The 24,603-nt window shown below is 48.8% G+C and overlaps 1 protein-coding gene across 4 annotated transcripts in view; it reads left to right on the forward strand.

The window, feature by feature from the left end:
• Nucleotides 1-24,161, forward strand: part of ARID1A (AT-rich interaction domain 1A) — a 67,169-nt gene extending 43,008 nt beyond the window's left edge. The window contains exons 5-20 of one of the 4 annotated variants that reach the window (XM_026516951.4): nt 6,589-6,829; nt 7,115-7,204; nt 7,743-7,910; nt 8,781-9,093; nt 10,256-10,401; nt 10,497-10,606; nt 11,837-12,046; nt 14,534-14,741; nt 16,053-16,185; nt 16,358-16,533; nt 16,881-17,031; nt 17,113-17,247; nt 17,332-17,428; nt 17,885-18,776; nt 19,122-19,252; nt 21,069-24,161. In XM_026516951.4, the coding sequence (XP_026372736.1) occupies nt 6,589-6,829; nt 7,115-7,204; nt 7,743-7,910; nt 8,781-9,093; nt 10,256-10,401; nt 10,497-10,606; nt 11,837-12,046; nt 14,534-14,741; nt 16,053-16,185; nt 16,358-16,533; nt 16,881-17,031; nt 17,113-17,247; nt 17,332-17,428; nt 17,885-18,776; nt 19,122-19,252; nt 21,069-22,799 (4,932 nt within the window). In that variant the 3' untranslated portion in view covers nt 22,800-24,161. The remainder of the gene's footprint in view (nt 1-6,588; nt 6,830-7,114; nt 7,205-7,742; nt 7,911-8,780; nt 9,094-10,255; nt 10,402-10,496; nt 10,607-11,836; nt 12,047-14,533; nt 14,742-16,052; nt 16,186-16,357; nt 16,534-16,880; nt 17,032-17,112; nt 17,248-17,331; nt 17,429-17,884; nt 18,777-19,121; nt 19,253-21,068) is intronic. The other 3 variants (XM_026516952.4, XM_044390608.3, XM_044390607.3) reach the window with 3 other exon arrangements.
• Nucleotides 24,162-24,603: the final 442 nt, after the last annotated feature.

A 24,603-nucleotide genomic window follows, 5' to 3' on the forward strand; every position in this document is an offset into this window, starting at 1 on the left:
AAGAGCTCTGGAGTCAGAGGAGTGTGGTTTGAACTCGAGTTCTTCACGTCGTATCTCTCTGGCCTTGGGCACGTCGTTTCACTTGTGAGCTCCTTCTCTGGTAAAACGGGAGAGGTATCTGCATCTAAAGGGTGGTTGTGAGAATTACATGTGAGCCAGCCATGTACCTGAGGGCTAAGCACGTGAGAGCCACGTATTTGTGTCCGTTCTGCTTCCCTTCAAGGGGGAAATACAAAGAGACTTCTTATATTCCGCTTTCCAGCATCCTTTAAATTTAGAGATTTGGTCTCCCTGAGTTTTATTTTATGAATTTTGACATATATACATAGGGGATTTCCTCTTGGAGGTGGGCCCCTGAAAAGCGTTCTGGAGACCAGAAGAGTTCTGACACTTCTTTACTGTGCATCCTCCATCAGGCAGCCAGAAGGTACTGGGAAGAAATGACCCATTATCCCCAGAACAATAGCCTATTGTCGAGAGAGAGAAGAGGAGTTTGGTGAGGGATTTTTGGAAACTTGGGGTAGGGGTTAGGAAATCAAGTTCTCTTAGCTTTTCCCAGAGCAGTTCTGCTATTCCAAACAGTGGGTGTAGTTCAAGCAGGAGCTGGTGTTTGGTCCTAAGCTGGAAAGATGGTGCCAGCTTCTGTGTCTTCCCTTTCCCCTTTTCAACCGCCTGCTTAGCCCCTGACTCGAAACTACCGCCGGTAGTAAGGGGCATCCCATTCTGTGTATTGATTCGGTCTTGGCATTTCAGCCAGCGCTGGCTATCCTGCTCTCGGGGCAGAGGTGGCAGCTCATCTGTTGGGCTGTGACCACTCATCAGAGTTCTGTAAGTCTGGAGTCCCCACCAGTCTGGGTGGGTCAGATCACCCTTTCTTCATTTAGCAAAGACTGAGGAAAAGAGAACCTATGAATGAAGCTTTATTGTACTGAATATTTTTTAGAACTGTTTGGTAGAGGTAGCCTCTTCTCCCCTGACCCTTGACAAATAAGTTGCTTAAGGAAGTCTTTATGGTCTCCCCAAAACTTACTTGCCTTAAGTAGTTCCTGTATAATTATGTTTGCCGTACTCCTTTTTCCTTGAAGTTTCTCTCCTTTCCAGACAGAAATGCTGTCTGCCTTTCTTCAAGGGTCAGGTCTCCCAACCTTTTCTGTGTTCTTCAGGATTTCCTCCCATTCTCCGGCATGGGAGCAGCCTCCTGCCGTGGCCATGGATCTGTTAGGTATGCTGCCGGAAAAACACTTGAGAAATGCCAGTGCAGATTTGGTCATTTCAGGCTGTGCGTTTGGTTTTTTTTCGTTCAAGGAAAAGTCATTTAAGTGAGTGTGGCTGAATTGCAATGTTCCCAACACACACACACACACACACACACACACTCTCTCTCTCTCTCTCTCTCTTTCTCTAAGTATATACGTAGAATTTACCTGGTTCTCTTGGTGGGTGGTTTCCCCGCCAGTAGTCAGCACAACTTGGCAAAAGCTCTTCTCAACTGAAAGAGAACGAGAACTCCATCTGGGGGTTAACAAAGCTCCATTTCTCAAGGACTCATCCAAATTTATGAGAAAACCCTGATTTGAGTGTATCCATGAGCCTGTTCTTTAGACTTGCCTGTTGATGTTATTTAATCTGCTCGGCAAAATGAACTGATGTCATCCTCAGGCTCTATCAGGAGACTGTTTAAACTCCCTTCCTCTAACCATGATCTGGTATCTTCCTGCTTGAAAATGTACTTCATCAGGCAGCCAATTCATGTTAGAACTTGCAGCCCTTCATGTGAGAGCACTAGCAAGCCTCCCCCAACCTCCCTCCCCCCAACGAGGTATGGACTGTGTGATTTCAGGCATGGTTTTGTTGTGGTGTGAAGAGAAGGTGTTAGCTGCCGAGTTCTGTTTGTCAGCAGAGCCTGACAAACCCATGCTGGCACTTGCTGGGGCTGGGCAACCAATCACAGCTGGAACGGTTATCGTCATGGAGTCCCTGTGGGCTTCCTCTATCAGGTCACATCCCAAAATAACATTGGGCAGTATTTCAAGTGAAGAAACGAAGGCTTTCGGGGCTGTAGCCAGCCTGGAGTGTGAGATTCTGTGTGAAATAGTTGGACCTGCTCCAACGCTTTTGATCTGCATGGTAGATGAGCAATAAAATGCATGAAACACGTTGGAAACACGTGAGGAAATTCTCCCTGGCCCTTCTGCTTCCTTGGAACTGGCAGGGCACTGAGTGGGCTGATCCTCACCTCCCATCTCTCAGCAGGATTATGCTTGGAAGAGAGCAAACCTGGGAAAAGAGATCTTTCCACGTGAGGGGCATTGCTACAGTTCTTTCAGTAGACCTCCTGGAAGATACCTGTTAGGTGGGCCCATTTGGAAGAACCGAGACAGACACCTGAGTTTTGAAATGCTAAAAGTAGCCCCTGCCAGGGAGAGGAGGGGCTTGGGTTGATTGAACTTTGCGTGATAGGTGTGTTGCGGAAAGCCAGACTTGTCCGGCACATGGAGGTCTGACTCAACAATCAGACATCCGGCTTTTTGTGGAACAAAAGACCTGAAAAACTGGCTTTTTGTGGGGTAGAAAGCAGAGGTGTGTCCCAAGTAGTAAAAGGACATGGAGTTCAGAGCAATATCTGTTCATGTAGAGGGGAGACACTTCTTTTGGAGTCTTCCTCCCCACCAGGCCCTCCCATTGCCCAATGAAAACATTTACTGTGATTAGGCCACTGGGACTGATCGATAGGTCTCACATCTCACACTGCTTGTGCGTTGTCATAGCTCTCGTTCCAGCCTGGTACTGCTGGTACTGCATGTTCCATATGGCCCCAACCATATAGTGCCAGTGGAGTTTCATGCGTATGACCCTGGGTTACCACAAACTCCGATTTGTCCAGTCCCCCTATTGTATAACAGAAAACCAGGCCCAGCTTGTTGCCAGCTTGTCCAAGGCCACAGATGATAAGTACCAAGAACTAGGTCTTGTTCTCTTAACTCAAAGGTGGGGTACTTTTTCTTAGTCCATATAGTATCACAGCATAATGGAAAGAGAAAGAACATAGGCTTTGGAGTTCAGCAGACCTGGGTTCAGAATCTAGTTTCTGCTGCTTACTTGCTGGGTGCCTTGGGCGTGTAACCCGAACTCTCCGAGCATCAGCGCGCACATCTTCAGCATGTTAATTGTAGTAGTGCCTGCTTCCGAGAATAGTAGAAAATTAAGGAACTCCATGAAGTGCCTGGCACATGATACATGCTCAAATGGTAAATGGCAAATGATTTGTCCCTTCCTATGCTAACATTCTGGTTCCTTAAAAAAAAAACAAAAAACAGGGGTGCCTGGGTATCTCAGTCAGTTAAGCACCTCCCTTCAGCTCAGGTCATGATCTCTGGGTCCTGGGATCGAGTCCCGCATCGGGCTCCCTGCTCAGTAAGAAGTCTGCTTCTCCCTCTCTCTCTGCCACTCCCCCCTGCTTGTGTTCTCTCTAGCTCTTTCTAGCTCTCCCCCACAATAAATAAATAAAATATTTTTTTTAAATATTTTATTTATTTATTTAACAGAGATAGAGACAGCCAGCGAGAGAGGGAACAGAAGCAGGGGGAGTGGGAGAGGAAGAAGCAGGCTCACAGTGGAGGAGCCTGATGTGGGGCTCGATCCCGTAACGCCGGGATCACGCCCTGAGCCGAAGGCAGACGCTTAACCGCTGTGCCACCCAGGCGCCCCAATAAAATATTTTTTTAAAAAAACTTTTTCTTTTAAATCAACTACCCCTATGCTGACCAGTAGCCATCTGCTGAAAATGACAGTTTGAGAGATTGGCCTCAAACCAACCAAATCAGAGAGATAAGAAGGTTAATGCTGCTTCCTTCCCCACTATTATTCTGTGCCCAGGCATCCCAGCCCACGTGGGGCTGCTGTTGACAGTGGTTTATTTAGCACTTTTTCTCCAAGGAGCTCAGGGCACTTTACCAAAACTGACAGTCCTGCTCACAGTGCCTCTGTGAGGGAAGCCACCACACTGCCACCACAGATATCTCATCTCCAGGCTCCCGAGAGCCCGGTCCCAGAGTCTGCCAGTGTTTTCTTCCGGCTCCTGGGATCTCTCAGCTGGACTAGCACATTCACTTGTGGATCTGTGGAGAACCTGGTTTTTAACAGAAGTGGGGCTGAAGGAGCCGTCCATAGGCCCTGCCCGTAGCAGTGGTTAGTGGGTTGTTGTTGGGTGTTTTCCTTCCTTTTTAACCACCTCCCCCTCAGTTCCTCAGATTTCCAAGGGTATAAACCAAGTTGAGCAGGGATTCCTCAGTCGAAGGCAGCAGAAGGAGAGCAAAGGGGAACTTTGGCTTTACCTATACCATCTGAACTATTTTTACCATGAGAATATTCATATTTTGTTTAATTAAAAACAAAAATATTCAGGGGTGCCTGGGTGGCTCAGTCGGTTAAGCATCTGACTCTTGGTTTTGGCTCAGGTCTGACCTCAGGGTCCTGGGATCGAGCCCTGCCTAGGGCTCTGCCCTCAGTGGCAAGTCTGCTTGAGAAATCTCTCTTTCCCTCTCCCTCAGCCCCTCCCCCCACTTGCATGTGCAAGCACGTGCACGCAAGCTCTCTCTCCAAATAAATAAATAAATGTCCAAAACACTTAATTTTCCGAAGTCATTTGAATAGGGCCAAGTTCTTATGGATGGACCTTTGATTCCTATTCTGTTTCAAAATACACTGATTTCTTTTTTCTGTGAGCAGGTAGTTCATATTACCGGAAGCTGGCAGATCAATAAGGAATGGGTACTGAAGGAAGGAATGCTTAGGGAACCTACTGGTCCCAAAAGAGAGCTTTGAGCTGTGGTTTATGTTACAGATCAGGGCCTAACAAGTGGCTTTCAGGGTCTACACAGTTGGTTTCTCTTGTCTTCTTGCTGCCTCTTTGAGTTTATTCTCCTGGGCTCAGAAGTCAGGTGTCCCTTGTATAGGTTGGTCTTCAACATGGGGGTGGAATCCTCCTTTCTTGGGATGAATCCAGGGCTTTTTATAGCTCCAGGTACTTTAGTCCTTTGGAAGGGAAGACCCCCTCGTGATACCTACAAAAGAGCCTTCTTGAGTTCTTTTCCATGCTGGGACTAATTCTTATGCATATTTAAAGCATGCTCTGGGGTGCTAGGTCTGCTTCTTACAGGAATGCTAGCATTTTCTGACTTCTGAGCTAACATTGGAGAGCTGGATACAGGCACAAATGCATACCTACCTGCCTGTCTTGCCTTCAGGGCAAGCTTTATTCCATAGAACTCAGCAGAAATGTTCCCAGCTTGGTGAAGTAACCAGCTGATTTGCAGAAGGTCCAACCAGCCTGGTACTTGGGGGAGAGCCTAAGAGGTGCCCTCTGGCCTTCAATGTTATTGTCAGACTCCAGGGTCAGTGTCATCTTGAACTAATCTCATTAGGGTGAGCTTGTTGTAGGAATAGGAATAGACTTAACTCAGGCCATTTTGGATCTCCTTTCTCTTCAGGTGTGTCTCTTTAAGAGAACTTCTTTTTTAACTGTTTGAGCATTAGGTTTTTCCCAGATCTGAGCCCCTACCCAAAGCTCTCATCCTTTGTTCAGGGCATAGTTAGTTCCCAGCCTGAAGTTACTGCGTGGTGTTGAACCAGTGATATTGCTGGAGAATGAAGTTGGGGCTGGGTGTGCATTTCCTGTGGTGAATATTTTTCATATTGAGCTCCTGGTTGCTAATCTCAGGAGTTTACTAACCTAGAGTGAACCTTTTTACTGATAAATTCAAGGTAAGCAAAGCCCCTAATAAGCATCACGTTCTCACTGAAAAAACAAAGCTAGGAGGAAAACTGTGATTTGTTTAGCTGGTGAACATTTGTTCATCCTTGTTATGGGCCACTTGTTAGGAATATAGTCCCAGATTTTCTTGGCAGTTAAGGAATTGTCTTTCCTATACAACATATCCCTTTTCCACGTCCTACCCTGTATGTTTACTGTGTGGTAGCTTGGAGCAAGTGCATCCTTGGTAAATGGAGGTTATAATAATCTGATGGAGAGGGGATCTGTGAATGTTGCCCAAACTTGTTTAACATTCTCCTATAGCTAGCTCCTGGTGCCATCCTGGCAGTGTTTTGTCAAGTTTCCCCATCGGAAAAGAACTAAAGGCTCACTGAAAGAGCAGCTTTCTTAAGACTATAGAAGTTGGGGACAGGAGAGAAGATGAAAGTGCTAGATGATCTGCTCTGGTAGATAGACCATGCGTCAGCAAACTACAGCTTGTGGGCTAGTTACTTGTTTTTATAAATAAAGTTTTATTAGAACACAGTCCACCCACTTGTTGATGTTTATCTGTGACTTCTTTTGCACTATGGTGGCAGAGTTGAGTAGTTGTGACAAAGACTAATGGCTCACAGAGTCTAGAATATTTTCTGTCTGACTCTGAATACTCTGAATAGAGGTTGCCATCTGTAAGCTTTAGTATCATGACTACGTAACTTGTGCAGTGTGTTTGCTCTTGGTTGTCTAGGGAAAATATTAATTGTGTAGTACAGCTGTTGAAAGAATAGTCTTTGTGCCTAACACTGCTAATCCATATCCTTGTGTGTATGTTTCAGGATCTGTCTGGTTCAATAGACGATCTCCCCATGGGGACAGAAGGAGCTCTGAGCCCTGGAGTGAGCACATCAGGGATTTCCAGCAGCCAAGGAGAGCAGAGTAATCCAGCTCAGTCTCCTTTTTCTCCTCATACCTCCCCTCACCTGCCTGGCATCCGAGGCCCCTCCCCGTCCCCTGTTGGCTCTCCCGCCAGTGTTGCTCAGTCTCGCTCAGGACCACTCTCGCCTGCTGCAGTGCCAGGTACCTTCAAGTGCTGGACTTCGGGGAGAGGGAAAAGGGACTGGCCCCCAGTGATATCAGGAAGCCCTAGCCTTCCACTGCCACAAAGAGCATCTCTGGTTCACGTCTGCAAAGTTTCCCTTCAGCATTTGAAGAAGAGAGCTAGGATCCCCTTGGTGGGGTCCCTCTGTATATGTGGTATTGGGAGGTTTGGCCTTGCCAGGAGCCATTTCCAGCTCTGAAATGACCTCCTAGCTAGAATTTCCAGGCTTAGCCATGATTGGCTTCTTTCTCTGTTTGGAGCAGGCAACCAGATGCCACCTCGGCCACCCAGTGGCCAGTCGGACAGCATCATGCATCCTTCCATGAACCAATCGAGCATTGCCCAAGATCGAGGTGAGACCCTGGGCTTTCAGGGAGGTGCAGAAGTCTGAGGGAGCCATTTGATTATCTTGTGCAATTGCTTTTGGAGAATTATATGACCAGGAAGCTTAGGACAATCCCAGCAACAAATTGTGAAGTTAGAGTGGGCTTGACCATGTTGGCGGCTCCAGTACTGTGTTACCCCCAGCGTTGTTCCTCAGTGTTTGTGTTCTGTTGGATTCCTCCCTACGTTGTGTCTAATTTGGTCAGCAAATACTGAAGACTTGGCATCAAATCTTTACCCTTTAAATCCTGTCCTATTTTGTTGTCATTGCTGTTTGTCTTTTCAGACCCCCATTTAGTAGAAACAGTTGGCATGCCCTGGTTAATGACTATGTCACTTTGGAGGGTGCCTAAAAGAGCACATAATTATATAGCAAATAAGATAGAGACTTCATGCAAGTAGTTGCTAAAGAAAATGTAGATGTGAGGTCCTATGTGAGGTCCTATGATAAGGGAGAACTTTGTTCTCATTGTACTGAGGTAATATATGGGCACTACCCACGAACAGGTTACATGCAGAGGAACCCCCAGATGCCCCAGTACAGTTCCCCCCAGCCCGGCTCGGCCTTATCTCCGCGTCAGCCTTCGGGTGGACAGATGCACACAGGCATGGGCTCCTACCAGCAGAACTCCATGGGGAGCTACGGTCCCCAGGGGAGTCAGTACGGCCCGCAGGGTGAGTATGCTACCCTGTTAGGAGTACACAGAGGTGTATACAGACGCTGCTATCTGGGTTGTAAGAGTAGGGCTGCCCTTTGCTTTAAATCCACCAAAGCCAGGCCCTAGAATGGGGCGGGACTGTCGCCATGGGAAAGTCCCTGAATATCCCTGAGCCTCTTTGATCCATAAAATGGGGAGAAGGCGTTTAGCCCAAGACTGGGCAGACACTTAATGGTCATTAAAGTAAATTAGTCTTGGGGCACCTGGGTGGCACAGCGGTTAAGCGTCTGCCTTCGGCTCAGGGCGTGATCCCGGCGTTATGGGATCGAGCCCCACATCAGGCTCCTCCGCTGGGAGCCTGCTTCTTCCTCTCCCACTCCCCCTGCTTGTGTTCCCTCTCTCGCTGGCTGTCTCTATCTCTGTCGAATAAATAAATAAAATCTTAAAAAAAAAAAAAAAAAGTAAGTTAGTCTTAATAGAATGTATCTTTGCTCAGAATGAGCCCTGGATGGATCTAAAGCTGAGTGTCTTACACAGAGCATGGAAGAGACAGGAGATTGCCCATGTAGAAAGGAATGAGTTCTGGGAGTTGGGCCTGGGTAGCAGCAAAGCTACTCTTGCCTGCCAGCCAGCCTTGCTCTGTGCTGTGCTGGCCTTAGGATGAGAGGACAACTGAGGCCTGCCTTTTTATGTTCCTGGCCTCCCCTTTACTTTTTTTTTTTTTAATGGGGTGAAGGCTGCCATGAAGTTGGTCTCTTATCAGACCAAATAGTGAGTGATTCCTATCATTTATTATCTTTGGAGTTTTAGAGCTGAGTGAGATTAAGGAGTTGCTAATGAGTCACTAACCAAGTCTCTGCATCTTCTCTTCTTCTTTCCTTCCCAGGAGGCTACCCCAGGCAACCAAACTATAATGCCTTGCCCAATGCTAACTACCCCAGTGCAGGCATGGCCGGAAGCATGAACCCTATGGGTGCTGGAGGTCAGATGCATGGGCAGCCTGGCATCCCACCTTATGGCACACTCCCTCCAGGGAGAATGAGTCATGCCTCCATGGGCAACCGGCCTTATGGCCCTAACATGGCCAATATGCCACCTCAGGTTGGGTCAGGGATGTGTCCCCCACCAGGGGGCATGAACCGGAAAACTCAAGAAACTGCTGTCGCCATGCATGTTGCTGCCAACTCTATCCAAAACAGGTAAGGCCTGGGAAGTGAAGAGGGTGTCAGCGGAAGGAAATAAATTGTAAAGTGATTTGGGTTGTTGAGATGCTTCTGGATCTGAACCATGCCATCTTGGTAAATATGTATTTTATTGAGAGCTCTTTAGAAAACTGGGTTTCCTTACAGTGGAAAACAACAACAACAACAAAAGTGCTGATTCTTAAGCATCTTCATTTGGTATCCAGTTTCACATGACTAGATATTGTATGTAAAGAACTTCATAAAGCATAGGTTATTTTGATAAGTAAAATAAGTTTTCAGAGTTATCCATTCCTTCTGTCAATCTCGTATTTTCATTTCCAAAAGGATTTTAATGATACACATGATTTGGATCTGTATTGTGAGAAATAGAGGATGGTAGGGTTGTGGTTTGCCATTTCTCTACCGTTCTGTGTGGTTCTTTGTGTTTGAATCTGGCACTGAAGTGCAGAGAGCTCATGTGATTTGGTTTAATGACTTTGAAGATTCATCCGTTCTTCCTTGGACACTCACTTTGGTGGCCGTTCACTTCAGTGAATATGCTTCCACTGGCTTTTGAAGGCTCTGTGTACCCCATTGTTGGTGGCTACAGGTCTTACAGTGACTCTTGTCTTACTGGAATGCTGATGAGCTAAGGTAGACTAGGGTGATTAATGGTAAAGAGATGGGTTTGGTAGTACTTCAGAACGATGGAAGCATAGAGTTTGCAGTAGGTCCATCAAGAAAGCACCTCCAGGTACTACGCAGTGAGGGGTCAAGGTTGGTTGGGATTTGTCATGACAGAGTGGTAAAATCTAGGGCTTTTGCCATAGAGAGGGCCCTTAAATGGAAACACATTTTGGCACTGGAGGTGCCTTAGAGAGAGACAGTACTTAAGAGACACGGTAGGGGTCCCTTCTTCAAGGATTCTATCCTTTAAAATTGAGCTATGTTTTCCTGTTTGGAGCCTGAACCATCTTAGAACCTTTCATGAGAGGTAGTAGGTAGGAATGTCTAGGTCAGGTGGTACGTGGTTGTGGTTTGGGAAACTCATAAACTTTTTCCTTGTAAGCCTTACTAGATGATCTTGGCTCACAAACTCTATTTAGCTCAGGTCCAAATCTGAAAGCTCAGTGTCTCTAACTCTTATCTCTCTCTCACTTTCCACCTTCTTCCTCAGGCCACCAGGCTACCCCAATATGAATCAGGGGGGCATGATGGGAACTGGACCTCCCTACGGACAAGGGATTAATAGTATGGCTGGCATGATCAACCCTCAGGGACCCCCGTATCCCATGGGTGGGACCATGGCCAACAATTCAGCAGGTAGGTCCAAGTCCTTGCTCACCCCAGGAATTTCTTCCAGCATGATCTTCATGTCACAAACTTATTGGACTTGGGACTTTTTTTCTCTTTTATAGGGATGGCAGCCAGCCCAGAGATGATGGGCCTTGGGGATGTCAAGTTAACTCCAGCCACCAAAATGAACAACAAGGCAGATGGGACACCCAAGACAGAATCCAAATCCAAGGTAATGATTTATATCCTGACTCCTCTCAACTCTCTGTCCCATCCTTTCCAGGGATAGGAAGGAAAAAGAAAAGAGGGTGACTAGACTCTAGCCTTTTATGACACGGATTAGATCTTCTCAGAAAAGGCTACTCTTGCCTCTTCTAATCATAAAGGGTCCCAGGCTAATAGCTCATTGAATTAGGTTTCAATTAGCCTAAAGGGTCCTGATGTAAATAACACAATGTTCTCACAGCTGTCTGTGATAGAGGAAATGCCAGGCCTGCAGTGTAGAGTTCTCTGTATTGCCCTTTGTGAAACTGTGCACCCTGTCCTCATGCATTGATAGGTGGTATGTGCCATGGGCAACTAGTTGCTCTTCTCTTCCTGGTCCTTACTCAGAGCAGCAGGAATGGTTGGTGCCCTGTGTTCTATAAAGAGGAAGATGAGGCAGGTGGGGGTTTGGGTCCTTGCTTGGCCTCCCTATAGGATGGTCCTGAGTGTGCTCTCTGTTGGGTCGTGCGGCAGTCTGGGTACCTGCTCAGTGTTTGAATCATTTGAAACATTTCTGCCCTTTGTCATACCCAATTTTCCCTATCTTATAAAGTAGGGGAAATAAAAATGTATAGCTGCCATGTCCTGTGGACCTTCACCTCTGACTCTGAGACCCTTTTAGCCATCCTCCTGTCTGAGACAGGATAGTTAACATCCAAAGCCTTTCAAGCAGGTAGGAGACCCTTCCTTTCTTGAGAGGAGGAAGTTTCTTTTCATTTTAGTCCATCCCATTGTCTGAAAATCACATTTTGAGTTTCTTGAGTTCTCTGAAACACTCTATAAAAGCATGCCCAGGCTCCTGGGTAATAGCATGGGAGTAGTATAGTGACATTGTTGTCAGGTGGATAAGGGTTTGACACTTAGCTCTGTTACTTAAAAAGGATGAGATTTTAGGAATGGCCTCCTGTGCCTGCTTCCTTATCTTTTAAGAGGAGGATTATTAATAATGCCTAGTATATAAAGGCGTCTAGCACGGCACCCTATGCATAATATATAGGCAGTGTTAGCTTCCTTCCTTTACAGGAAGAATTTCTATTTCCCATTTGGTCTTTTGACCTTGCAAAGGCAAGGTACATGTTAGTGTCTACCCCAGAATAAGAAGCTTTACCACTGCCCTAATCAAGGGACTTCTGAGACCACCCTTAGCATAGGCTTTGAATCTGACCGGTTCCTATGAATCTTGACCTGCCCCTTCCAGAAATCCAGTTCTTCTACTACAACCAATGAGAAGATCACCAAGTTGTATGAGCTGGGTGGTGAGCCTGAGAGGAAGATGTGGGTGGACCGTTATCTGGCCTTCACGGAGGAGAAGGCCATGGGCATGACAAATCTGCCTGCTGTGGGTAGGAAACCTCTGGACCTCTATCGCCTCTATGTGTCTGTGAAGGAGATTGGTGGATTGACTCAGGTGAGTGCCTAGCACTTGGCTTCCTCTGTGGTTTCAACAAGCCTCTCTCTAGGTACTCAGTGGCTTCACCTGGTGCCAAGCATCCCACAGGGACATCACCGTCTCCTGCTCTCTGAGGCACATACTGACAGACTGGAAGCACAGGGCTTCCAGAAGATAAGACAAAGACAAGAGGCTGAGCCCTCCCCTGGATAGTATGAAGTAATTAGCGTTGAGTTTACCATACATCTAGGGTCTCACTGGGGTGCGAAGATAGGGAAAATGCAGGAGGCAGTTTGGCATAGTAAGCAAGGGCATGGTTTGGAGAGATGGGTCTGGTTTTGAATTCTTTCTTAGCCACTTAACAACACGTGTGACATTAATCAAGGTGTATGACCACTCTGAGCCCTAATTTGCCTTATTCGTAAAGTAGGGATAGTGTGTATCCTGCTAGACTTGTCAAAAGCTAGAAATAATACGCAAAGCTGGCAGCAAGATTTCTGCCATGTAAATTGGTCTCCAAGATGGTACAGGCGTAGCCAGAGTAGTTGCTGACCCTTTCCTTCCAATCCCAGTGAAGATGGGATTTCAGGAGCTACTTAATAGAAATCGCTTACGAAGGATGAAGCAGGCGGGGAAGTTGTGTTCAGTTATTCCATATGGCAGACTTAAGTGAGTGCATTAATCTGTGCTGAAAACCTCTGAGCTGAACAGCACCCTGAGCCTTGCCCCTGCTCTGACACCTTACAGCTTCGCCTTACACTCCGCCCAGGAGGCCTGTAGTTGAGGCAGTGCTGCAAACTTTCCTCCCGTGTGTGTTCTGTAGTCATCGGATCAGGAGCCTGCTGTTGGATCTGAGTTTGTGGCTGAGCTCAGGGGGAGGCGTGGCAGGGAGAGACGTATTCCAAACCTTCTAAATCAGAAGAGGAAAACAGCTGTCACCAGCAGAAAAGAAAGTGATTGGAATGAAGCCAACCAACAGTCAGTTATGAATTCCTTCTCCCTTCAGGCTTTATTCCCCTCCCCCACAAAGGAAAACAAAACAAAACAAGACACGTGCACACCGCCGCATAACCGGCGTGGGAAGCAAAGCCATAGCAGGCTTCTGAGGTGACCCTGGGCTTATTCCCTGCCATTCTCCCCAGTATTGAGTTCTCCTGGTCGGGCTTCTCCTGCCTGTAGGGAAAGGGAGGGGGCATCAGGTTAGGTTCGACATACTTTTGATTGGCTGGGCTTCTGGATTCACCAAACCTAGGATGCAGTACAGAGGGAATCCCGAAGCCTGCACCTGTCTTCCAGTTTGTGAAAGGATGCCAGCCTTTTAGGTGCTGTGATGTAACCGAATGCTAAAGACCGTGAGAGTTCAGAGGAGAAAGTGCCATTATAAGTTAGTTTGTGAAGCTTCAGGAAGGCAGAAGATGAGTTTGAGTTTCTGTGAAGGATTAGTAGGGTGTAGGTAGAGGAAGGGGTCATCCAGTTGACCAGCCTAGATGGCATGGAGATAGGAGCGAGTTTGGTATATACCCAGCCAGTGCCATCTCTGACCTTCGGGCTTCAGCTCAGATGTTAGCCTGCTCTGGGCAGTGCTCCTGGTCACCTCCCCGCCATCTAGGTTGTCCCTCTCTTTGCTTCCTTATCACTCTTCTCTCTGGTATCACAGGTACCAGGTCAGTAGATACTACAACATGTTGAGCTTTCTTTGTGGGTTGGGACGGGAAAACTGGTGTTCCCAGCCTTTGAGGTGGATGAGTTAGCATAAGAATACATGAAGAAGGAGACCTGCCTGGCTAGAGCAGAAAGACCATCTGATTGTAGGGATTGGGGAATGGTCTTGGTCACTGTGTCCTGAAGCTTAGGAAAGGAGACCAGTGTAGGCTGGCTGCTGGGAGGGCACAGAGAAGTTAGAGGGCCTGAAATGTCTCCTGGGCAGTCAAGACAGTGGTGAGGGAAGGGGGCTTGTAGTTAGTGCCATGTCACTGAGAAGCAGGGCAGCAGTGGCACAAGAATGTACAATTTGCAAAGAGCCCCACGAGAAAACGGCCCAGATATGGAAACTTCCAGTTTGACAAAGTAAGTCAGGCAGAACGGTAGCTGATACTGCCACGACTCCGTTTTGGACAATACTGATGTTTATTGTTGCCTTTGAAGGGGTTTGGATCTGATGGTGATCTCCACACCATTTTTCAGTAGTATATACTTGTGTAAAGCATCGTACCTTCTGAATTCTGTTCTCTCCCATTAATAGTGATGTGAAATTTGCCCTCTTCTGAATAAGCACTGTCTACTCGTTGCAGTGATCTATGGATAGAGCCTGCTGAGGGTAGAGGGAAGCTAGCTTGGATTTAACATTTCTTGTGGACTACGCACTGAGGGGGGTTAACTTTGGTGGTTCACTGAGAACTGTGATTCCATAAGAGATGAGTGCCTGGCAGCCCGACGGGGTTTGGGGCTTGTGAGCAGGAAGACCAGGTGGAAGATGTACCTCGACTCTTCTGGTTGATTGTACAGGTCAACAAGAACAAAAAATGGCGGGAACTTGCGACCAACCTCAATGTGGGCACCTCAAGCAGTGCTGCCAGCTCCTTGAAAAAGCAGTACATCCAGTGTCTCTATGCCTTTGAGTGCAAGATTGAACGGGGAGAAGATCCTCCCCCAGACATCTTTGCAGCTGCTGATTCCAAGAAGTCCCAGCCCAAGATCCAGCCTCCCTCTCCTGGTAAGGATCGGGTGAGCAGCTCTACTAAGGCTCACCCTTCACGGATAGCATGCAAGGGCCCAGGCTCCTTATTCAGCAGTGCCTGGCCCCAAGGACACGTGCTCTGCCCTGCCCTACCCCAGGGCTTACCACGTTGGCAGAACTAAAGGGCGGGCAGTGGCGACTCCCTTGAGAGGTAGTCTGCAGCAGCCCTTAAGTTTTAATTTTCATTGTGCACCTGGCATCTTGCCAAATGTTTGTAAACTAGCGAGTAGGAGGGACACCAGAGGAGTGGGGAAATGTGACAAATCGCAGTGAGGCAGGGCCATCTGGGAGCTTTGGCCCACTGATGTCAGCGCCTCAGAATGCAGCTCAGACTAGAGCCCTGAATTCCCCAGGGAGCTGAGATGCTAATGAATGGGCAGGAGGGGGTGGGGAGGGGATATGAATGGAACTCTCTGATGGGAGTGCCTCTGCCCACCCTCCTTTCTGAGAGGAGGCTGGGGCCTGGGCAAGCTTGGGGAGGGAAGAAGGCCAGGGCTCCTAGAAGGTGGGTGTAAACACATGTGCCCTGGTATTGACCTCTGAGGGTGTAATGAGTGCCTGAGATGACTCATCAGCTGGGGAGGCCTAAGCAGTGGGATATCTGCTGCTGGGAATGGTAACTAATGGAAACATTAATTACTGGTAGTTCTGCTCTCATCAGCTTAGAGGAACATTGGAACCTGAGAGGTGACACTGCTAGATGCTTGTGAGTAGGAGCTCCTAGGTTCCTAAAGTACACTGCCGGTTTGGGGCAAGATGGAGCCTTCCTACCTAGGGTTCCAGGGGCTCTGACTGGGAACTTGTGCACCAGCATTATGGGGTTTAGTAGGTTAGACAGGGTCCTTGGGGAAGTAAAGAAAAGTAGTCAGGGAAGCTGGGAGAGACTCAAGGAAATCACTAGCATGGTGATGGCATCACCACACTACTCCTGTTCTCCAAATGTGAAACAGTAGCAGGGAGCAATAGAAACCTGAAATTCCCCAGGGCACCTGGGTGGCTCAGTCAGTTAAGCGTCCGACTCTTGGTCACAGCTCAGGTCTTGATCTCGGGGTCGTTCAAGCCCCACGTCAGCTTCCATACTGGGTACGGAGCCTTTATTAAAAAAAAGAAAGAAGAAGGAGAACCCTCAAATTTCCTTCATTACTTGGCCTTACATATCCCCTGCTGAGAAGGGTGATTTAGGCTTTAAAGAACCCCAGCTTTAGCCTTCCAAAGAGATCCCAAGGCATTTGTGTATTTCTGTGAAAGTTAAACACTTGCTGGCTCACCCCACATCTCTGTCCACAGCGGGATCTGGGTCTATGCAGGGGCCACAGACACCTCAGTCAACCAGCAGTTCCATGGCAGAAGGAGGAGACCTGAAACCACCAACTCCAGCATCCACACCACACAGTCAGATCCCCCCCTTGCCAGGCATGAGGTAAGGCCAGGTGCTGGGGCAGGTGGTTTGGAGGACCTGGGCAGAAGTGCATGAGCTTCTGTGCAGCCCAGTGTGGTCCCTGCTTTGCCCGCCCAGCCAGGGACTCTCATGTGCCCTGCTTACTGGAGGAATTGCTTTATTTGGGGTTTAATTGTCTTTCCTCACTCTGGAGCAGGAGCAATTCGGTTGGGATCCAGGATGCCTTTCCTGATGGAAGTGACCCCACATTCCAGAAGCGGAATTCCATGACTCCAAACCCTGGGTACCAGCCCAGTATGAATACCTCTGACATGATGGGGCGCATGTCCTACGAGCCAAATAAGGATCCTTATGGCGGCATGAGGAAAGGTGACCAACTGCTTGAGGACGGGGCCAGGAAATGGGGGAATATCTTGAGAGTGGTTCAGGGTTCTTGTCAAGCCATTCTCAGAGATAAGGCCTTTCCAGACCTAACCACCACTCTTCATCCCTACCTCCTTTCTTGTCTCCCTCTCCCTAGGCTCACCTTATCATACCTTAACAAGTATATGCTCTTTGCTGGTTGGAGCCTCTTTAGATCTCTTCTGAACCTGTCAGGGAAACCATAGGAACAAACCCGAGCCCTGAAGAAGGCTTGGTCTTTGGGGCAGGCAAGGTGTAGGTTGCTAGGCCTGCTGGCTTACTAGTTTGCTCACTGCCTTCCTTTCTGCGCACAGCTCCAGGGAGCGATCCCTTCATGTCCTCAGGGCAGGGCCCCAATGGCGGAATGGGAGACCCCTACAGCCGAGCTGCCGGCCCTGGGCTGGGAAATGTGGCGATGGGACCGCGACAGCACTATCCCTATGGAGGTCCTTATGACAGAGTGAGGTGAGCATGGCCCCTGCTCCTGTCCCACCCCAGCCTCCCACAGCTATTGTGGACTCAATCCACTTCTCCAATTGTGTTTAGGACGGAGCCTGGAATAGGACCTGAGGGAAACATGGGCACTGGAGCCCCACAGCCGAATCTCATGCCTTCCAACCCAGACTCGGGGATGTATTCTCCCAGCCGCTACCCCCCGCAGCAGCAGCAGCAGCAGCAACGGTGAGTGAAGGCTGGTGTTCGTGCCGCTCTGGCTCAGGCTTCGCCGTTTCCCACCCTGATCCTCTGTTTCTCTCCCTCCTGCAGACATGATTCCTATGGCAATCAGTTCTCCACTCAAGGCACCCCTTCCGGCAGCCCCTTCCCCAGCCAGCAGACCACAATGTATCAGCAGCAGCAGCAGGTGAGGCGGGCAGCAGGTTCCCCTTGAGAGCCGGTTAGAAGACCAAGTTGAAAAGTTTAAGAAGGGCTTGCTCTAGATACTTCGGTATTCTCCTAGCCACATAGTTCTGCTGAAGAGCCGAGCCCTCCATCTCATCCCTGTTTAGATTCCAGTCCAGTCTCTCTAGTTCTCCAAAAGATCTAGAAACCGACCTTATTTTGATTTTTGAACTTTGCTGCATTTTTCTACCTCAAGAAAGGGGGACCCAGGGGGAAATAGGGACTGATGCTTGCTTTCAGAAACAACTTGAAAAGATCATTTGTAAAGGTGATTCCTTTCTTCCCTTGGAGTCCATGTCCTCTCCTGGGGGCACAGAAGTATACCTGGCAAGTGTCCAGCGTAGCCATCTTGGCGGCTGTGGGTCTTCTGTCCCTGAGTGCAGAATATTAACTTCCCCTCTCCTTGTCCCTGTCTTAGAATTACAAACGGCCAATGGATGGCGCATACGGCCCTCCAGCCAAGCGGCACGAAGGGGAGATGTACGGTGTGCCGTACAGCACGGGGCAGGGGCAGCCCCAACAGCAGCAGTTGCCCCCAGCCCAGCCCCAGCCTGCCAGCCAGCAGCAAGCTGCCCAGCCTTCCCCTCAGCAAGATGTGTACAACCAGTATGGCAACGCCTATCCTGCCACTGCCACTGCTGCTACTGAGCGCCGACCAGCGGGCGGCCCCCAGAACCAGTTTCCATTCCAGTTTGGCCGAGACCGTGTCTCTGCACCCCCCGGCTCCAATGCCCAGCAGAACATGCCACCGCAGATGATGGGCGGCCCCATACAAGCATCAGCTGAGGTTGCTCAGCAAGGCACCATGTGGCAGGGGCGTAATGACATGACCTACAATTACACCAACAGGCAGAGCACTGGCTCTGCCCCCCAGGGCCCCGCCTATCATGGCGTGAACCGAACAGATGAAATGCTGCATACGGATCAGAGGGCCAACCATGAAGGCCCGTGGCCTTCCCATGGCACACGTCAGCCCCCATATGGTCCCTCTGCCCCCGTGCCCCCCATGACAAGGCCCCCTCCATCCAACTACCAGCCCCCGCCAAGCATGCAGAATCACATTCCTCAGGTATCCAGCCCCGCTCCCCTGCCCCGGCCAATGGAGAACCGCACCTCTCCTAGCAAGTCTCCATTCCTACACTCTGGGATGAAGATGCAAAAGGCAGGTCCCCCAGTACCTGCCTCGCACATAGCACCTGCCCCCGTGCAGCCACCCATGATTCGGCGGGACATCACCTTCCCACCTGGCTCTGTCGAAGCAACACAGCCTGTGTTGAAGCAGAGGAGGCGGCTCACGATGAAAGACATCGGTAAGGAGACTCCCTGACCAGGTTGCTTCATCTGCCCCTGAAAAACTTGTCCATTTTTCTTTCTCCATCCTAATACTCTGATGGGTTAAGATCTTGGTCCAATGTTGTCTAAAATAGAGCCAAAGAACTTTGGATAAGGAAAACAGCTGATTTCAGGCTTTACCAAAGCAAGCGCCATGCAATGATGTCCTAAGGGAGCCTAGAAGCAGATATGTGTCCTATCCTAGATAGGAACTGCCTCCCGCCATATGTTATCTTCAGAGTAGCCTGACTGATGGGCCAGCCCTGGGGGAGCATCCGGCCAACCTGGGCTTGGTAGATGGGCGACATGGAGGTTTATTTCAGGAACCCCGGAGGCATGGCGGGTAATGATGTCCCTCAAGTCTGGGCTGCTGGCAGAGAGCACATGGGCATTAGACACCATTAACATCCTGCTGTATGATGACAACAGCATCATGACCTTCAACCTCAGTCAGGTGAGTACAGGTGCCTGGGAAAGATTGGACGAATGGGAGGGCCTGGGATCTTCTGGAAGCAGACTGCACTAAGTGACACAGGGAATTAAGCCATCCCCAGCCAACGTGGTCTCCCCTCTCTCGCTCACTTTCTGGTATCTTCCGTGCCAGTGCTTTGATTCCATGCCAGTACTTTGCCACTGGCCACGGGCCCAGAACACTGAGAACAATAATAATTTGTGTAAGGTATCAGGATTGACTTCAAAGGGAATTTGGGAGAAACTTTTTGGTATAGGTAAGAAATGCAGATTCTGTTGATGTGAGTGAAGACACCAACTTTCAAGACTACCAAGAAAAACCTGTGGTCTTCATTAGTGAGCACGGCAGTTTCTTCTTCCCTGTCTTCATCCGCTGTGAATATAGGAGCTCTCTATTGAGCCCATTTTCCTAAGGTGTAGAAGGGGAAGTGGAGTGAAGTCTGCTTGCGGGTGGTGGTGGTGGTGGTGGTGGTGGTATTTTAATTCTGTTCTTGCCGAGGTGATTCTCCAGATCCTCTCCCCCCAGGACGTGCACCTCGAGTCTCCCCAACAGCTGGGAAGAGTTGCGCTGCACCATCCCACTCTTTCTTTTGATCCTCCTTAGTCCCCAACCCATCTATCAGGGAACTGACTAGAGGGCATTGTTATTAAGAGTTAGCCATTTCTTGTGCCCTCACTTTGTGCTAGGTCCTTCATATATTTTCTTTCAAGTCATCCTCACAACAGCTTTCTGAGACACATGTGGCCTCTTAGAGATGAGGAAACAGGCTCAGAGTCTTCTCTTTGCCCAAGTTCACGCAGCCGTCAGCAGTCTTTCTGATTCCAAAGCCTGACTTTATGTCCATTACATAAAATTGCCCCCCGTGAAAAGGAAAGGAACAGCTATTGATTGAGCAATTCCCATATGCCAGGCATTTGGTATATTCCATTTAGACCTCAGAACAACTGTGTCAGGTGTAGGAATTTCCATCGTGTTCAATGGAAAGATAGGAGTAGTATAGGTTAGAGAGTATAAATTACATGCCTAGTTCCTAGAAAAGCCAGAACGCAAACCTAGATCTTTCTAATTCTAAAGCCCTTATTTTTTCCATTCTGCTTTACTCTCTTCAGCCGGGATTAATCTTGACTGGAGGTTAGTGTTTTCTTCTAGAGGTAAATGGCCTATACAGATCCAAGCTGGAATTTGGGTCTACCTAGCACCAGCTTGGACCAATGTTTGGAGGACTGAAGCCTCATCCCACTCATTACGTTGCATGATTGATTCATGGAGGTCCAGCCTCCTGGAATGTTGGGGAGCTTGAAGAAGAGAGCAGGTGAACATCTGTCCACACTGCTTTCCCTCTCTCAGCTCGTGTTGAAGGGGTCATCCCACCATGCCTAGTCTTGGGCTATACTTGACAGTGGAATGTAGAGTGTCCCAAGAGAGACAGTGGCAAAGACCAGCAGGTAGGAAACTGGGCCTGGTGAAGAAAAGCAGGAATTGGTTGGGAAAAAGAAGGCCAAGAGATGGTGAGGTACAGAGCTGTTGGTCAGCATGTCCATTCTGGAGGCAGGCTTACATGAAGGTAGGCTGAGCAGAAGGAAGAACTGTGTGCTGGACGTAGGAGAGATTGAATGACTTGCTGTGTGGAGAGCCTTCGGGAAAGGAGCAGCTCGGTCTCTCCCAGGGATACTGATGTCTGACCTACAAGGAGAGTGGGGGAGATTAAGTAGAAGACCGTGGGAGGCCTCTCAGGTCAAGGATTCTCTCCTTTGGCCCACTCTTCTCCCTTCATTTATTTCCTGTTTTTCTCTTTTAGCTCCCAGGTTTGCTAGAGCTCCTTGTGGAATATTTCCGACGTTGCCTGATCGAGATCTTTGGCATTTTAAAGGAGTATGAGGTGGGTGACCCAGGACAGAGAACACTACTGGACCCTGGGAGATTCAGCAAGGCGTCTAGTCCAGCCCCCGTGGAGGGGGAGGAGGAGGAAGACCTTCTAGGTCCTAAACTAGAGGAGGAAGAAGAGGAGGAAGTAGTGGAAAATGACGAGGAGATGGCCTTTTCGGGCAAGGACAAGGCAGCCTCAGAGAGTAGTGAGGAGAAACTGATTAGTAAGTTTGACAAGCTTCCAGTAAAGATCGTGCAGAAGAATGACCCGTTTGTGGTGGACTGCTCAGATAAGCTTGGGCGCGTGCAGGAGTTTGACAGTGGCCTGCTGCACTGGCGGATTGGTGGGGGGGACACCACTGAGCATATCCAGACCCACTTTGAGAGCAAGACAGAGCTGCTGCCGACCCGGCCTCATGTGCCCTGCCCACCAGTCACCCGGAAACATGTCACAGCAGCAGAGGGTACACCAGGGACAACAGAACAGGAGGGCCCCCCGCCTGACGGCCCTCCAGAAAAACGGATCACAGCCACAATGGATGACATGTTGTCCACCCGGTCCAGCACGTTGACCGAGGAGGGAGCTAAGAGTGCAGAGGCCACCAAGGAGAGCAGCAAGTTTCCATTCGGCATCAGCCCGGCACAGAGCCACCGGAACATCAAGATCCTAGAGGACGAACCCCACAGTAAAGATGAGACCCCACTGTGTACCCTTCTGGACTGGCAGGATTCCCTCGCCAAGCGCTGCGTCTGTGTCTCCAATACCATCCGAAGCCTGTCGTTTGTGCCAGGCAACGACTTTGAGATGTCCAAACACCCAGGGCTGCTGCTGATCCTGGGCAAGCTGATCCTCCTGCACCACAAGCACCCAGAGCGGAAGCAGGCCCCACTGACTTACGAGAAGGAGGAGGAGCAGGACCAAGGGGTGAGCTGCAACAAAGTGGAGTGGTGGTGGGACTGCTTGGAGATGCTCCGGGAAAACACCTTGGTCACGCTCGCCAACATCTCGGGGCAGTTGGACCTCTCCCCGTACCCCGAGAGCATTTGCCTGCCTGTCCTGGACGGACTCCTACACTGGGCAGTCTGCCCTTCCGCTGAAGCCCAGGACCCCTTCTCCACCCTGGGCCCCAACGCCGTCCTCTCCCCCCAGAGACTGGTCTTGGAAACCCTCAGCAAACTCAGCATCCAGGACAACAATGTGGACCTGATCCTGGCCACGCCCCCCTTCAGCCGCCTGGAGAAGTTGTATAGCACCATGGTGCGCTTCCTCAGTGACCGAAAGAACCCGGTATGCCGGGAGATGGCCGTGGTACTGCTGGCCAACCTGGCGCAGGGCGACAGCCTGGCAGCCCGCGCCATCGCCGTGCAGAAGGGCAGCATCGGCAACCTCCTCGGCTTCCTGGAGGACAGCCTTGCTGCCACCCAGTTCCAGCAGAGCCAGGCCAGCCTGCTCCACATGCAGAACCCGCCCTTCGAGCCAACTAGCGTGGACATGATGCGGCGGGCTGCCCGCGCGCTGCTGGCCCTGGCCAAGGTGGACGAGAACCACTCGGAGTTCACGCTGTACGAGTCACGGCTGTTGGACATCTCGGTATCACCGTTGATGAACTCATTGGTTTCACAAGTCATTTGTGATGTACTGTTTTTGATTGGCCAGTCATGACAGCCGTGGGACACCTCCCTCCCTGTGTGTGTGTGCGTGTGTGGAGAACTTAGAAACTGACTGTTGCCCTTTATTTATGCAAAACCACCTCAGAATCCAGTTTACCCTGTGCTGTCCAGCTTCTCCCTTGGGTAAAAAGTCTCTCCTGTTTCTCTTTCCTCCTCCTCTCCCCCCCTCCCCCCTCACACCTTTCTGTTCCTTGTCCTCACCTTACCCCCCTCAGGACCCCACCCTATTTGAAAAGACAAAGCTCTGCCTACATAGAAGACTTTTTTATTTTAACCAAAGTTACTGTCGTTTACAGTGAGTTTGGGGAAAAAAAATAAAATAAAAATGGCTTTCCCGGCCCTTGCATCAACGGGATGCCACATTTCATAACTGTTTTTAATGGTAAAAAAAAAAAAAAAAAAAAGGAAAAAAATACAAAAAAAAAAACCTCTGAAGGACAAAAAAGGTGACTGCTGAACTGTGTGTGGTTTATTGTTGTACATTCACAATCTTGCAGGAGCCGAGAAGTTCGCAGTTGTGGACAGACCCTGTTCACTGGAGAGGCCTGTGCAGTAGAGTGTAGACCCTTTCATGTACTGTACTGTACACCTGATACTGTAAACATACTGTAATAATAATGTCTCACATGGAAACAAGAGAAAACGCTGGGTCAGCAGCAAGCTGTAGTTTTTAAAAATGTTTTTAGTTAAATGTTGAGGAGAAAAAAAAAAAAAAGGCTTTTCCCCCAAAGTATCATGTGTGAACCTACAACACCCTGACCTCTTTCTCTCCTCCTTGATTGTATGAATAACCCTGAGATCACCTCTTAGAACTGGTTTTAACCTTTAGCTGCAGCGGCTGCGCTGCCACGTGTGTATATATATGACGTTGTACATTGCACATACCCTTGGATCCCCACAGTTTGGTCCCCCTCCCAGCTGCCCCTTTATAGTATGACGAGTTAACAAGTTGGTGACCTGCACAAAGCGAGACACAGCTATTTAATCTCTTGCCAGACATCGCCCCTCTTGGCGCGATGCTGTACAGGTCTCTGTAAAAAGTCCTTGCTGTCTCAGCAGCCAATCAACTTATAGTTTATTTTTTTCTGGGTTTTTGTTTTGTTTTGTTTTCTTTCTAATCGAGGTGTGAAAAAGTTCTAGATTCAGTTGAAGTTCCTGATGAAGAAACACAATTGAGATTTTTTCAGTGATAAAATCTGCATATTTGTATTTCAAACAATGTAGCTAAAACTTGATGTAAATTCCTCCTTTTTTCCTTTTTTGGCTTAATGAATATCATTTATTCAGTATGAAATCTTTATACTATATGTTCCACGTGTTAAGAATAAATGTACATTAAATCTTGGTAAGACGTTTGTGAGGCTTTTTGCTGTTTTCAAACTATTTAACAGCTTGACCTTTGGCAGGTGGGGAGGGTGGGAGTTGCTGGTTCTGTTCTTGGAAATCTCCCTTGGTGTGCTCTCTTCCCTGAATGGTGGCATCCTGGACCCTGTCATTTCTATACCATATTCCGCTTTACCTTCCACAGTGTAAGTAAATTTAAGAAAGCATCTGCGATGATTTCACCTGCAAGGGGAAGTTCTAGGCATAAAAGGCACGTTAGCCTCTTGAAATAAAATGGGTATAAATAGCCAAAGAAATTGGTGATACTCTAGAAAAAAAAATTTTTTTTGTTTTTGGAAATAGCTGGCTAAGGGAGGATATCTGCTTTTCTAAGAAATTTTTAACAGACAAGCATTTATCTCAAGGCAGCCTCCAATTTAACTGTGTGGAAGTTTAATTTGAACACCTCCGAG

This window comes from Ursus arctos, unplaced genomic scaffold, assembly GCF_023065955.2.
Source record: "Ursus arctos isolate Adak ecotype North America unplaced genomic scaffold, UrsArc2.0 scaffold_32, whole genome shotgun sequence".
Lineage (NCBI taxonomy): Eukaryota > Metazoa > Chordata > Mammalia > Carnivora > Ursidae > Ursus > Ursus arctos.